The sequence below is a fragment of the Propithecus coquereli genome, unplaced genomic scaffold, assembly GCF_000956105.1.
Source record: "Propithecus coquereli isolate 6110/MARCELLA unplaced genomic scaffold, Pcoq_1.0 Scaffold42, whole genome shotgun sequence".
NCBI lineage: Eukaryota > Metazoa > Chordata > Mammalia > Primates > Indriidae > Propithecus > Propithecus coquereli.
In genome coordinates, this window is record NW_012149952.1 from 9,164,062 (window position 1) to 9,180,643 (window position 16,582).

At 38.8% G+C, this 16,582-nt stretch overlaps 1 protein-coding gene across 1 annotated transcript in view; it reads right to left on the bottom strand.

Annotated features, from left to right (window-relative positions):
• GPC4 (glypican 4) overlaps window positions 1-16,582 on the bottom strand; it is a 101,302-nt gene that overhangs the window by 16,654 nt on the left and 68,066 nt on the right. Inside the window, exon 3 of the mRNA XM_012653476.1 lies at window positions 3,756-4,147. Within this exon, the coding sequence (XP_012508930.1) occupies window positions 3,756-4,147 (392 nt within the window). The remainder of the gene's footprint in view (window positions 1-3,755; window positions 4,148-16,582) is intronic.

A 16,582-nucleotide genomic window follows, 5' to 3' on the forward strand; every position in this document is an offset into this window, starting at 1 on the left:
AAAAAAAAAAAAAAAAAAAAAGAGAACATGGGGATGTCTCTGAGTTAAGCATGCAATCAGTAGCCCCAAGACTAGGATGCTTTTCATATTTGACTTTAAAGACCTCTTTGTAGAGGCAGTGGGTGAGGCGGCACTGTTCAATTAGGAAATACATGCCCCACTTTGAAAGGTCTTTTTGCAGGCCCAAGGTGATTAATTTTGTTGGGCACCAAAAGAAGGAATGTTCATTTCTTGGGTTGTTCCAGTTCCACCTGCAAATGATGCTTGGGCAGGAGTTAGCAGGAGTGGGAACCCATACATATGAGAAAACATTACCGGGTACCCAAACTGGAAGAGAACCTTAATCAAATGGATTTTTCAACACATTCAATTTGAAATGTTTTTGGTAGCCATATCATTTTTTTGTCTTCCCCATACCACTGTATCTTAAATTCTGTTTAACTGGTAGTCATTCTCTAGAACTTAATGTAATAAATATTTTCTCAAGTATGCAAGTATACCTTGCACGCTTCTATACAGAAACATTCCATAGATGATAGATTTGTTACATAATTGTTTCAGCGCATTTAGAAATTGATTTGATGACTATGTGTCATGTTATTATGTAATTTAGATAACATGACTCAACTTAGTTGAAGGGTTTGATTTCAAGTCAGTCCTTAACCAGTAGTGAAGCAAAAACATAATTTTTAAAAATTTCCAATTACAAACGTAATACTTAAAGTCTCCATAAAACTTTATTTTTAACTGAACTGGCAAGTAACGTTTAATCTATGTATATTAAGCCACATAGCTTGTAGTGATTATATTCTCATGAAACTATGCAAATATTTCTTGGGCAGACATGAGAATACAATGAACAGAGATCAATTCTAAAAAAAAATCTTTAAGGTTCTCTTTAGAAAGAAACTTTCTCAAAGAACTTAACTATACTAAGGTAGACAGGAAATCTCTTTCTTGCTTAAGCAAAATTCATACTTCTGAAACATCAGAAAGTGATGCAACAGAGTATGTGACCCAATGTGAAATAATCACAACCACTGTCTGACTATTTCACGTTAGGTCACATACTGCATATGTAAGGGTGTCTGAATCTTAAATATCAAATCCAAGTTTATTGATTTCCCACAGTTAATTCTGGGAACCATATCCAGAAGAATGCACCACAGGAAAGCCACAACTTCTTACTTCTCCCTATCCTGGGAAATGGGGTGATACGAACAAAGGGATGCCTTTTCTAGCCCTCAATCTTTTAGCTGGCAATGAACCACCTCTGAACCTCTTTCTTGTTTTGGCCACCTTCCCCCACCCCAGGTTGGTGGGTTCCGGAATCTCAGCTCCCTATGGTGGCTCCAACCTTGCGAAGCGAGGCTGAGGCTAACACCAAGACGGGCTTGCATCAGCTGCCTGGTCCTCGTCCTCTAAGAATTAACACTGGAACTCAAAGGAAAGGGGGAGGATTAATGTAAAGAAAGCACTTTTCAAACACTAGGCAGAGGGTCCTCGACTCTTTGCCTTACTATTAGGCAAGAGTTTACCCGCACGTGCACAGGTACACACAGACATTCAAACCCCACAGTGGTGCCTTTCTGCCTTTTCAGCTGAGGATGAACCCAAGGAATTGCCCAAGGAGGGCAAATGTGTTAGGTGAACTACGACATAAATAACTTTGATCTGGATTAACTGTGTATTGTTTTAGGGACTCTGACATACATATCTCCAAGATTAATAATGGTTGCTGGGGTTGGCAGAAGTTCAGGCATCAGATTATTCCTTTAATTATAACAATCATCTTCCTACTTACCCTCACTCTATCTTCACGTACCCCAATAAATATCTGCAATTTATAACGAAAATATCAGGAGGAGAAAGGGTGAACAAAAACATACTAGAAAGAATTGTTTCCTGAGAGTTTATGGCCTGGTCATGAGCGAGAGAACAAACATTATAATAATGAATCCGAATAATCAACTAATCCTTATTATCACCCATTTCTAATAGGAAAAATCCTATGCACACCTATTTCTCATAATACACCATTCCTTACAATCTTTATCTTTACTCTGGTTAATGTAAGTTTCCTCTCTAACTAATGTAACTGTGTACCCTTCGTTGGCCCAGGACAGTCGGGGTTGCTTATTAATGGTTAGTGACACCTGCTGTCTGTGTATAATCATTAATAAGCATGTCCTAGTTTAGACATTAAGTGTCCCGGTTTGGACAATAAATTATATGGTCACCCTAACTATAAATGAACTCTCTGACAGGCAATCAGGTGGCCGTTTTAGTGTTTGCCGTGCTGTCCCATTTTTATGTTGACCATTCCCAGTCCTCTAAACAACCAAATGGTCTAAGCAAAAGCTGCTGTCATGCATGCAGGCTTTTTAGCAATGGCCTGCGATTTGGCTTTTCTTTGAGGGCCTAAAGATAATAGCACTAAGATCAGCCTTGCAAAGATAACTTTGCCCTGGCCGGGAGCGGTGGCTCACGCCTGTAATCCTAGCTCTCTGGGAGGCCGAGGTGGGCGGATTGTTTGAGCTTAGGAGTTCAAAAGCAGCCTGAGCAAGAGGGAGACCCCGTCTCTACTAAAATTAGAAAGAAATTAACTGGACAACTAAAAATATATAGAAAAAATTAGCCAGTCGTGGTGGCACATGCCTGTAGTCCCAGCTACTCGGGAGGCTGAGGCAGGAGGATCGCTTGAGCCCAGGTGTTTGAGGTTGCTGTGAGCTAGGCTGACGCCACGGCACTCTAGCCCGGGCAACACAGTGAGACTCTGTCTCAAAAAAAAAAAAAAAAAAAAAAAGATGACTTTGCCCAAGTGTATTCTGTTTCTTCCGTGGTTGTCGAGTCATGGAAGGGTAGAGGTGGAAGGCCCTTCAAGAAGTTTTCAGCTTTCATTTGGGGGAGGGGGGTGAGTGGTAAAGGAACAGTAGAACCTTTTCCCCCTTGAAATCTTGTTTAAGACCCTACTGCATAAAATCAAGGAAAGCAAAGCTTCCTTGGTGGAACCAGGAGGTAAAGGCCCAGATGCACAGTCTTACCCACTAGAAGACTTCCTTCTCCCTTGCCCCTCCCTCAAGGAGGCCCCTAAGCTGGCTCCAAGGAACATAGCCTGAAAAATACTGGTCAAGTCTAATTCCCTGAGGATACTCAGGTTCATTTCTTCCACTCCTGGTCACATATTACAATTTCTTTTTCTATACTGGTAATCCTACAAACATAGTCATGAGTCAAAAGCAGTGTGGTCCACATTAATTGTCATAGAAAGCTGTCTTCTGAACAGCTCTGAGTATACCTTATAACAAGGAAACATTTGTTCATAGGTATTAAATGCTTTTTTCGACTGTTACTAGGCTCAAACATAGTCACTCAAAACAATCGAATATACCTGTGTGTGTATATTTCTTTCTCTAGAGGGGAAGTAGAATGAGAACTAAAAGGAGTATGGTTGTATTATACCCACTTTTAAAATTAAGATTACAGAGTGAACACACATCCCACTTCTAAGAATAGCTACCAAAGAAACCAGTAAAAAGAATAATAATGATATATGAGGATGTTCATCATAGTATTGTTTAGTAACTCTGAAATGTACACGTATAAGGACAAAGAATGGTAGAGAAGAGACAAGAGAGAAAGAAAAGACTTACAGAGCCAACGGAATTCTGGTGATTCATTTTTCTACCTTTCCCAAGCTTTCTTTTACAATGAAACCGAACAAAACAAAAACACGGAATACAAATAGTGCTTACCACTGAGACTTTGCTCACTACATCTCTTGCAACCGCTAAGCCTTGAGCAAAAGTACGGGCTGCTACAAATGCACGAGTAACCTGCAGCTTCAATTTCCGAGGGACGTCTCCAAAGGGCTTCAGCTGCTCGGTATACTTGCTCACACATTCCAGATACTCATCTGTAAAGTGGTACTGGGAGTTCACCAGGCGGAACATCCGCTCCAGAAGGCGAGCCCAGAAGTCATTTAGCATTTCTTCCAGGTTCACGTTTCCCGCCACGTAGTAGCGCTTCAACTCTACGAAGAGATCTTTAAATAGCTCAGAATTTTGCATGTATAAATGGCCATATGTCTTCACAAACATATCATTCAGGGATTTCTCTGCATTTTCAAGTAGCTCTTTGAAGAATTCTAAAAAAGAAAGAAAGAAAAATGAAAGAAAGGGTTTTTAGTAATTAAATAATGTACTGCTTTTCGGGTAAATCCAAAAACTAAAGACAGTGACAACTAAATTGGAAAACATGCCTGTATATAGGATGAATTTCTCTTGGGGAATTTGGCATCTCAGATAATGTGTCAATGAAAGGAAGCCTATATCACAAAGTCACTTATATAGGTAACTAAGTCTGAGAAAGGGGGAAAAATGAAATTTCAAACCAACAACTTCCCAGGAATCAGTACAACACATACACATTCTCTCTCTCTCCCTCTCTCTCCCTCCCTTCCTCCCTCTCTTTCCCTCTCTCTCATTGTATCATTAGGTGAATAAGGAAGAACTAGACAAAAATGGGCATATGAAGTCTAAAACAGGTTTCTTAGAACTTTTTATTGCAAGAATATAAGTCCAAGTTATTCATGCCCCCTAACTGTAACCTAAGACAAAGACAGGTATTTTCAAAAGTTGCAATTTTACTTGGGCATGATTTTTTTTCTTTTGTTGTTGTTGTTATTGATTTAATTAAACATATTCTCTTTTTTGTTTTGCATTTATTTATTTATTCACTTACTTACTTACAGCATATTTCTTTTCTGCTTTTTACTTATCTACATGGCATGCATAATAACTGCCTGGAAAATGACTGAAGCCAAGAAACATAACGAAACACCCCTAGAAGCAAGCACATAAGTTTTTTGAAAATAAATCCCTGGGTTTTCCCTGTGACATTAGCACAGATTGGGGGTATCCGAGTTGACCTTAGGTTCATAAAGGATTCATACAGTAACATTATAAGACTCTTTTTAGCGTCCCTTCTGTGTGTGTGTGTGAGAGAGAGAGAGAAAGAGAGAGAGAATATATGCATAACTGACTCAACCATAAATGTGGCATATTTGTAAGACAACATGGAAAAATAACTGAAAAATACAAATGAGAATACCTTGTCACTTTGGATTTAGTTTTTGGCCACCACATAGCCACAGCCGAAGTGTGAAAGATTTTAATCTCTTAAGTACAAATGACAAATTAGTTTTCTCCTGAAGCTTTTCTCAGGAACTTCAATGAAAAGAGGAGTTAACAGTGCATCTGTAACATTAATCATTCTTAAAGAATCTCTTGCCTAGTATAAAAATAAACACCTCATGATATCACGTTTATAAGCAGGAAATATAATAAATACCAAAGCAAAATATAAGGACCACATCAAATAAGAAACTGCCTCTATGTAAATACGGAGCAGAAAATATGATGCCTGCTTCAAAGCCAGAACACTGGCGAACTTATCAAAACGCAATAGTGCTACAAAACCATTCTCTTCTCGTGTTGGGTGGGCAAATCAGAGGCTGAAAATTAATTCCAAATAGTTTTTCAAAACCTACACTGAGTAAACTAAAGCCTTTTGGAGGGAGATGGCTGTGTGTGGCTTTCCTTACATGCCAAGAGTTTCTACACCTATCTATACCTATTCCTCTCGGCCCCTAACTCATCACTATGTGGTTCCTTGAGGCTTAGGGCTAAAATCCATAGTTCTCCCTGGTTCCAGCTTTTCAAACACTGTGTGTGTGTGTATTTGTTTCTCTTCTCCTTTTGTCTAGGTGTTCCTCCTGCTACTGCTTGCCTTTTATTTACTGGGCTTTCTTTAGAGAAAGAAAGGGAAATGGATTCCCTCTGCAGAGTAAATAAACAGGCAGGTAAACTCATCCCCACCCATTACAAGTGCATGGTCTGGCATTTTTGCCGAAGTTCTCTCTCTGAAAGAGAGAGGCGGCAAGAAGTGCACAAAGAGCTAGGGAAACAACAAGAGAAGCACTCAAATCAGCTACCTAGGAAGGCTTTTTATTCTCCCCCAAATCCTCTGAGCAGTTCTCGAAGTGCGGGCCTGGGACCAGTATGCATTAGCATCACCTGGGCACTTGTTAGACATGCGAATTCTCGGTCCCACCCCAGACTTACAGAATCAAAAACCCTGGGGCCAGGCCCAGCCATCTGTGATTCTGCTGTACCCTAAAGTTTGACAACGACTGTTCTATAGCTGCTGAAACTTCTCCCATTTCACCTGTCGGTAGCAATCACCAACAGGTCCGGGGCTGTGTTGAGTGGGAAGCAGTCACGGTAAGCATTAATGTTTTTTTAATTAGGGAAAAATGTCTTTCCAATGAAATGTGTTTTTGAAAAAATTTGCTGCATTCCTAGAAGTGATTTTTTTATTATATCTTGGGGACAAATTTTCTTGTGTGGAACCTTCTCAACTAAGTGTTAACATAGATAATTAAGTGCATGCAGCACTCTTCTAGAATTTAAAGTTGAGAAGGGACCTTAAATGTCATCTGGTCCACATCCCATACCATGCTTGAATCACTAGCATCCTTGCTAAGCTGTGCTTGCTGGTTGAGGGCATGAAAGAAGCACACGTGGGTTGTGGTATTACATGACTAGTGTATGGCACACATTAACTATCATATACTAAAAAATAAAGGCTGGTCATCATGAGAGCAACAGGAAAGCCTTGTGCCAATCCAGTGATATCAATATTTCATGACCTAAAAGAGAAGATTCTAACAGCAACCACAGGTCCTTCCCTATATTGGATTTTTATCATATTGCTCATAAAATTGGCACACATCAGAAGAAACTGGATGTTGAGAATTATTTGACTTGTACTTTAGTACTCATTTAATAAGTAATCTTCATTCCTCACTTACTTACATTTTTAACGAATGTCACCTACAATCATGTTGGTTTTGGGGGGGTGGGTAAAATGGCATGTCAAGCTTAGTTTTAATTTAAAACTTCTGAAAATGTCAAGGTTCATCCTTTAAGCTTCAAAGTATTGCAAGTCAAACAAATGCTAAGACGCTGAACATTTTGTGGAAAAAGTAAATTCTCTTAGAGATCCTCATCCAGGTTAAGAGCTTATGGGTTGATATAGCTATATATGTTAATAACATAGCTGCTTCGGAGCACAAGAGAAATGATCTAATGGAGAGAAGACTGATGTGAAGCTTACATGTCCCCGGTCCAACACCATCATGGACCTTACTTTGGTTCCCAGGACTCAAACTCTGTCTAGGAAAGTGTGTGTGTGTGTTAATTTGTATTTTAAGAGCTTAGCATGGTGCTGTATAGATACTAAATCCTAATTGATTTAATCATTCAGAAAATTTCTTTTCTTTCCTTCACATTTTAAAAGACTCTTTAATGTGACCATATAAGTTGCAAATATAAAGACCATTTGAGTGGGCATGTGGTTAATAAATGCTTGAGAAATTCTATAAAACTGATATAACAAGTTAAAACCTCACAATTTAATTTCTCCAAATGGCTATGCAACTTGACAAGTATGTACTGAGTGCCTATTATGAGCTCAAATCAAAGCACACAGTGTTTTTACCATGTATCTTAACCTTCTTCCTGCTCAATAAGACTGTAATGAAAATTTCTAGAAAGACAAATTTCTCCCATCTAATTCACCTTTACTATACACCGCCACTCTCCGCACATGGTTTTATGAGTGTGCCAGAGATTTTAAAAACATCTATAAAGTTCTTAATCCTTCATTTCATATAGCAACTTCCTAAATATTCATCTATTTAATCTATGGGAGTCAACAGAACAAAAATTAAGGGATCCAAAAGACCAAACTAATTTCTCCTTACACTAATTCTTACTGACCCTGTTAAATGGGACTATTCTACCTATGCTTTTTGCCTCAAAGGGACCTCAATAAGGACAGCAGACATAATTTAAGTTCTAAAATCCATACAAAGTAGGTACAATACCAACCGAAGCATAATAATTTGCTATTAGGAAAAAAAAAAACCTTTTGCATCTGTTCCTTCTATTAAATTAGCACCTCTCATATGTTCTTACATAATTCTTTAACATTCCCACTCCCCCTTCTCTTCCCATGACATTTCCTTCTACAATGGGGAATGGAGCACAAATTAGCCATTCAGGTCCCAGTCCACAGCCATCACTAGCAACTTCAGTAATCACTGTGATGCTCATCTCCATTTTTTTTTTCAATTATTCTCACAACCCAGGAGCAGGGTCAGATATTAACTGCTGAAGAAGAATTTATAGGCCTGAGATACCTAGCAATCATCCCTCACAATCATTATGCCAAAAACCAATTATAATACATTTGGTGGCTAAGGGAGAACCAGCCAATAACAGTATAAACCAGAGTTCACAATGGTCAGAAGCCAAGTTAATTGGAAGTTAGATCTCCCTTGCAGCGATTGCTTGTATTCATAAAAAATGCTGCTCAGGGAGTCCGTTTTGTTTTGTTTTGTTTTGTTTTTGAGATAGGGTCTCACTCTGTTGCCCAGGCTAGAGTGCAGTGGCCCAATTATAGCTCACTGCAACCTCAACTCCTATGCTCAAGCAATCCTCCTGCCACAGCCTCCTAAGTAGCTGGGACTATACGCACATGCCACCATGCCAGGCTGATTTATTTTGTGTGTGTCTAGAGACAGGGTCTCACTCTTTCTTAGGCTGGTCTCGAACTCCTGACCTCAAGCAATCCTCCCGCCTCGGCCTCCCAAAGTGCTAGGATTACAGGCGTACTCCCCACACCTGGCAGGGAGTCCATTTTAAGTTAAGTTATTGGTGTCTGAAAGAAAGTCAGAGAGGAAGCAGTCTGCAAGCATTTGAAATACGGTCTTTCAGGGTTTATTTTCCCCTCAATTTATCAGTTTGGGGGCTTAAGCATATACATATATATATTTTCTAAGGATCAAGCAGCTGCTACTCCTTGAGCTCATGAATGGTCATTTAACACAGGGATAGAAATAAACATGTAACATGCTACGAATCTAAAGCAGCATAACCCAGTGGGAAAAGCATGGGCTCTCTCCCTTAGGGGCTGTTATGACCTTGACTGGGCAAAAGGCCTAACCTCTCTGAGCCTCTGCTGCACATCCATAAAATGGGGCTATTATCACTCACCTCATATGGATAATGCCTGGTACAAAGTAGATGCTCAATAAACAGACATTATTAGTAATGCATGAGGTGATATTATTGTTATCCTTAGAGTTTCTTTATATCTACATCATTTTTAAAGTCTTTTAAGACTGGTTTTTACCCTTTCTAGTGGAGTCAACCATTATCCATCTAGGGGAACAGAAATGAAGCCGAAGCTGAAGTTGAAGCTGCTGGAGGTCTGCTAAGAAGACCCAAGGCCTTATAAAACTGGAAGCTGTTTATCCAAAGGAAAATGCTTAATGGCTCTATCTTCCAAGGTTGTGAAATGTCCCAGACACCTATGAGGGCGGGAGTGACTGCTGAGTGAAAAACAGGGAACGAAGAAACCTCAACCTTGGGAAGAGAGTTTACACTATCTTAAAAGAAAGAACGTCATACATATCACACACATATGAAAACTGGGAATTAATCAGCAGGTCAACCCTCCCCCCCAATGTATTTCATTTGCATACTACCTTTGTTGCCAGAAGTCCACCCAGTACGTACAAAGACTGAGCTAGGGGATTATAAGTATTTTCCAGCTCTAAAATTTAATTATTCTTAATGTAAGTTGTACCAATTTAACATGGGAAAAACTAGAGTGAAAAGGCAAAACTTTTCCATATAAAAGTTTTCTATGTAAATATCCTGTCTTTTAAAAAGGAGAAGAACATGATGTACTTCTAAAACTTCTGTCCCCAGCTACTTGTCTTGCATCAAATAAACATTCAAAATTCTTGAAACAGGTCAAAGGGCCTACAGTTCTGCTATTAAATGCCATTAGTTACTCCTTTATAAACAATCAGCTGGCTATTGATTAATGAGCTAGAATGCATTCTAGAATTAACCCATGACCCTAAGAGATTGGAATCCCTTTCTATTCAATCCATTTGCTTGGTGCTATAAATTACCACATCGTATTTACATTATTAGGGAGCTGCCTTTTACATATAAGGATTAATTTCCTCTTTACTACAAATGATGTATTTCACAGCCCTGGTGTGACTTGCAAACATCAACTATCACATCAACAAAATTCTTGAAGAAAGAAGCCTCCTTTAGATGCTACAAATCATACTTTTCAAACTGTAAAGAAAACTTAAAGAGTTATAACCATCTATTCTTTCACCTGAGATCAAGTATTAAATATTTAGTGAAGAATAGCACCTACAAATGTATGGGGGAAAAAGCAGAAAGCATTTTACTAACAACCTGAGGTTTATGACTATTTTCTCTGCCTTGCTGTTTTGATAAAGTTTGTACAAGTGTTTTGATGGGCACTTGGCTCTATCATGACACAATCTCATTCCTCAAGAGTGCCTGCTAAGGCATGGTATACCACAAGGTCCTATACTCAACCATGACTGGTATGATTTGCTATTCAAAACTTCTAACACACTGCCAAATCACCCTCCAGAAAAGGTATGCCAGGTACCACCCTTGCTATTGGAGTCATAGTTATTATAAGAGTTTCCATTGCTCTGTTAATTCTTTCAAGAGAGATTGTGATGCAGATGGGTGTGGACGATGGATAAGAAAGGGCTGAAGCCTGTCCAGCTTGAGAATTCTCTCAGCCAATCAGCTGAAGTCAGTACTAGATCAAATAAGCATTTTCCTTTGCGTGGACAGATAGACACATAGAAATGGGGTGGGCATTGATGAACAACAACATTCCAAACTCCCAGACCCAGAGTGCAATGAACCAACACAGTCAATAGCAGCAGTTCAGCTGAAGTTCTTCTATGTATTTACTTGTCTCCAAACAGATCACTGCTTCTTGCTGACTGTCATGCCTTCTGAAGAAGTCAAAGCTAATATTAGAGGCCCAAAGTGAAAGTGCTTTGGGCTCTGTAGAAGCCGTGCAAGCATTTTCGATCCAATGAGATAGCCAATGCTAGACCTGCAATTGGTCACACTTCAGATAAAAACTCGAAAGGCAGAAAACCTTTGTCAATAGAGAAATGCAGGCATTTTGTCTGAGCTCTTGATTTGGTTACAGTAAGCTGGCAGTCAAGTTTCACAGATTTATAAAAGAATTAGCAAAAGTACCCAGCTTTTTAGTCTCATTCACATGGAAGGGAAATAAAATAGAATTGTAACAGCAAGGAGTAGCAGTCCTTTCCAGCTAAATCAAAGACATGATCTGGAAGGAACACTGAATTTGCAGGAAGGCTAGAAGGCTTCATGTCTTTCTCTGTACTTCTGTGGCTACTCAGCCTGTGAAATTTTGTCCACTACACTGTAGCAGATGTTTTAAAAAAATTTTTTAATTTTTAAAAAAGTCTTAATGAATGAAATCTAAGGCAAGGATTAAAAACTAATAAATGTTGTACATTGTGCTATACATATCTATGACACACTTACTTTGAGAATGTTTTAGACTTATTTCAACCTAAAAACCTCCCAGGAAATTTTTAGTACATAACTATGGCTGTGCAAGGGATAATAATAAATCCACATAGTTAAAAAGTATTGAAGGTCAGGGGTCAAGAAAATTCCAGAAATTTCAGCTTAGCTGATGGCTGTGAAGCTCAGTTGGACATATTTGTCTTTTAAGGTGAGCTCACTTCCACTGAGTTCATTGCTTTCACAGGCCTATGAATTCTAATGCTTTTGGAGGAGCTCAGGAAATTTTACCCCAAAATATGACTCCTTGGTATAACAAGTATTTTGAATTAAAGGCCCATAGAGATCAACAGGCCCTTAGAAGGGACTTTCCCTCTATCTGAATAACCAGAAGAACCCATCAAAAGAACAACTGACTTTCCTTCCCATCCTTTCCCTTTCCTGTTAATCTCACTATATTGCAAGAAAGAAAATAATCAAGAATGCAACCAGAACTGGCCCAAGTCATTTTAAATATAATACCTGTCTCTCAAGGTTAATTTAATTTGCAAAGAGAATCATTTACAAGTAACCTGTTTCTCCCATCCTTTCATCCTCCATAGCAACCATTTATTGCCCCTAAACAGAATTACCTATATTTCTCAGTTCCCCCTCACTCTAAAAGGAGTGTGTGAAAATATCTGGATCCCATTGGGATACTGGGTAATCACTCTGTGATTCTCCCCATGAGCATGGTAAGTAAACCTCTTCCTCTTATTAATCTGTTTTAATTGTGAGTTGATCTTTCAGTGAACCTTTGGGGGAAAGGGGAAGTTTCCTCTCGCCCCCACACCTTCAACTCACTGTGCCTCCAAACTGTTTTTTCTACTGGCTTAATGCACTAATGGCCAATATGAATGACAGACAATTTTCAATCAGTGATTAAAACACAGATTTGGCTACGTCTGAAGAACGTTTCACGCCCTGCCTCTAGGAAATGGCAGAAAACAAGGGGGCTTGAGGGCTGAAGGGAAGAGTGGCCACTCTGATTTACACTTGGCCCATGCAGATAGATGGGACAATTATTTCTTTTATGCGCGTTTTAAGCTAATTCAGAAAATTTCTACTATTATTCAAGTTAACAAGCTTCAGGCTCCTGGGAGGGTTTTCAAAGACCTGGTGAAAGTAGCTGAGAGTTAAGAAATGATAGGGCGAAAATAGAGGGTACTATACAGATGGCTAATTAACATCTCGTAAGACCTTTCACTAAAGCAGCTGCTCTAGTCACATGCTTAAAAGATTTTCGCAGAATTTTTAGAATTGAAAGGGTTTTTAGAGAGCATCTAGCTCAACCCCCTCATTTTATGGATGGGAAAACTGAGACCCAGTTAATTGCCCCAGGTCACAGTGGGTTCACTGAAGAACCACGATGGCAATTCAGTGTGTTTTGCTTCCCATTCAAGGTTACTAAATTTGCTCCTAAAAATCACAAATTAAAGGAGTCTTCCCAATAGACTAGCATCAGGCAACATCTCTATTTCCTTAAGATTTCTTTAAACATGCAAAATATCTAACACACAGTTTGCTAAAACAAGTTGTTTAGCAATAATATTACTTCATAGCTGTTATATCGTTTTTACTATGTAATTCAGAAATATATTTGACATGGCATCTCTAATCACCTTAACCCATCTGGGTTCTTAACTGTGCTTCTTTTAAAAACAACTAGTCTCTCACAAAATGCCAGATATTTGGTGGTGGGTCTTTATGCCATGGTCCCAAAACATGGATTATGCCCCACTTCTACTATTTCTATTCCCTTTGCCAAACAATTTTTCCCAACCCCTCTGAACTGAGAATGTGATTAGCATATTCATGAGACAACTGATTCAGCTATGTTAATTAGCAGTTCTACTACCAAAAACAATTCCCAGAACTGGCCAAGAGGGGGAGCAGCTAGCTCTGTCACTATCATGCTCTGGCTCTATGTCTCTAGCCCAGGATGGTAGATTTCTGGTACTGAACATCCTAAGATAAACAGTGGATTTAAAAAATTACAGTATAGAAAAATACAGAGGTGAGTCCTTAAACTCAGAGGTACACATTTAAAATATGGGGAACCTGAGAAATTTGTTGGGATCGGGGGGGGGGGGGGTCTGTGTTTTCAGACCTTGTATTTCACCCAGGTCTGAAAACACACACACACACACACACACACACACACACAGTTTTTAACTTAAAAACTGGGCTAGGCAAGGTGGGGCACACCTGTAATCCTAATACCCTAACACTTCGGGAGGCCGAGGGAGGAGGATTGCTCAAGGCCAAGAATTCAAGACCAGCTTGGACAATATAGCAAGATCCTGTCTCTACAAAAAATTATAAAAATTAGCTGGGTGTGGTGGCACGCACCTGTAGTCCCAGCTACTTGGGAGGCTGAGGCAGGAGGATCACTTGAGCCCCAGGAGTTGGAGGTTGCAGTGAACTATGATGATGCCACTGCATTCTGGCCCAAGTAATAGAGCTAGACCATGTCTCAAAAAAATAAAACAATAAAAAGATAAAAACTGATTTACAGACTGTATAGTCTCTTGAGATATGCAAACAGTAGAAAATTAAAACCACATAACAAAAAAGGACCTTACAGATAAGAGAACTAGAGAAAGGATGCATCCCTCAAATCTGATTACTCCAAAAATGCCAGAGCTAGCACTAGAACCCAGATAATCAAGGTAGAATAACGGAAAACTGGGATAATAGAATAATTTCTGGTAATAGAAGGCTAACTCCCTACAAGCTGCCAAACTTTACTGAAAAGTTTATTTTTAAAAAAGTCATTGATCCTGCCTTACAAAAAAGCAGTATCTCATAGACATAGGCAAGTTTTGATGATAGAGGAAGTTGCCTGGGGTCAGGGTAACCACTCTGAATTTGCCCTAAAAGTTGGAGATGACAAAAGGTGCTCCTCTAAAGTTGCTTGACCCAGAATATTTCTATGAGTCCTTTGCTATTTCCTCATTTCATGTCCCCAGGTGTCTTTGTATAACCTCGTTGCTACATCTTGGTTCCCCAGTCACCATCTTGTTACTCTGCCCAACTTTCTTTCTTTCATTCACATCAAAGACCCAGGGTTTGGCTTTTATAGTAGCCTGGACAATTCTTTGACAAAAGCACCCACCCTTGGATTTCTTAGAGTCAAGATACTCCCTTACAGCACTTTATTCAACATCCCTGGATTATTAGGCCTTGAAAGTGTTGGAAGATCTCAACTGACCACCTTAAAAATCAGTCAATCAACATAGCATCCGCTAGAAGACTATAGTTTGCTGGGTACCAATCAACTGAGATTTTGCCATATAAAATTATTTCACCATTTCAGACAACCTAATTTGGAGAAAATGTGCACAAAGTATTCTAACTCTGTTCTGATCTCCAGACCAAATCCATTTTAGCTACTTCTTCAAAAAAATGAATCTATGCTAACTATTGTCTATGCCACATTTTAATGAGAAGTCATAAGAAACAAACTGGAGTTTCATAATCATTTTTCTTGATAACATTTTGAAACTGAAAAAGGCACAGAGTCACATATTCATTGAATGCGAAGCCTGGTAGGGAAGGGCAAGAGACACTGTTCTTCTGTCCTTTTTAAAAAACATATGTTAACACTTACTGATAAAGTTTTTCTGTATGGCTTAAAAAAAAAAACTATACATTGGAATCATAGAGGTACTGCTATAAAACCATGAGGAGCGAAAAGGGGAAAGAATAGCTAAACCAGCAAGCCTGTAGGCAATGATTATGGACTCCATGCCAGGAAGAGACAAGTCTAACAAGAAATGGGGTGACTTAGAGGAGATAGCCTTAGAACTTAGAAACAGCTTTATCTCCACTGCATTGTGCTGCCAAGAGCCATTTCTAAAGATCGGGATTTTTTTCCTTCTAAATTCCATTATGAAGCCCCTAAGTAGTAATTTTTAAATATCAGCATCTTAAGTTTTCAAAGATGACCATCTAATTATCTTTCTAAGTTTTCTCCCAAAAGTAAAAGAAAATGCTTAGGTTATTATCATGAATGAGAAATGCCATAGTCAAGGAAATACCATTCTTTTCAATAATAATAATTTAGTGATCAAGATAGACAGGTGGTCTAATCATGTATTCTGCCAGTAACACTCATTTTCACATGGTGTTAACATACTGTTAAATACTCTTAACGGTTATAGCATATGTGTAGGGGGGTATGGAGTAATAAGGGGGATATAAAAATATATAAATATTCCCATCCATCCAAGGAAAGGAGATAGAATTAAGACACAATCTTGCATGCAATGTGTTTGAAAAATGGGTAGGATCAATGGTATACGACATAGACAGTGTTTTAGTTCAACTACATTACAAAGTAAATATAATTCATGGTCTAGCCTGAAAACCTAACTAACACTTATTAAATTGGTTATAACTTTGAAATAATAAATCGCAAAGCCAACATTTGAAATACAACCTGTTCCTTAGCTGGGGACTGCCTTATCAGCTACATCAAATCTAATTTAGTCTAACTTCTCACCATGGTAACAAGCCCTTTGCAGAAATAGTCAAAGACATTTCATATCTAGAAAATTTGCCTTGTACTTCTTCACCACACATAATGTCAAGAAAAGCATCCTTCAAAGGTACTATGTAATTAGAATGGCCTTTAAAACAGGCACAAAGGAAATCATTCCTATTAAAACTAAGTCTACTTCATAACAATCTTCAAACTGAGTGAACAGCAACAGAGAAAAGAATCCTGAGGTGTTTTGGACCCCACAGTCTATTTTTTTAAAGTCTGTTATCTGTAACATTGCGTCAGAAAGGATTAAAGTGTCTCTCATTTGGTTTATATTGGCTATTTCTTCACGATTAAAAGAAAGTGTGCATGTGAGAAACCACATCTGGCTCAGGGATTAGACTGGGTTCTGTCCTGGCTTTTACATGAAAACACTATGCCAGAGCCCAAGCTCAAATGAGGCTGAGGATGGAGCCCAACATAATGAAGACTATAGCATAGTAGCCACTTCTGGGTCACTGCAGCATGGACACTCAAGACCTGAGCTTTAATTCTGTCTGTGTTCTAG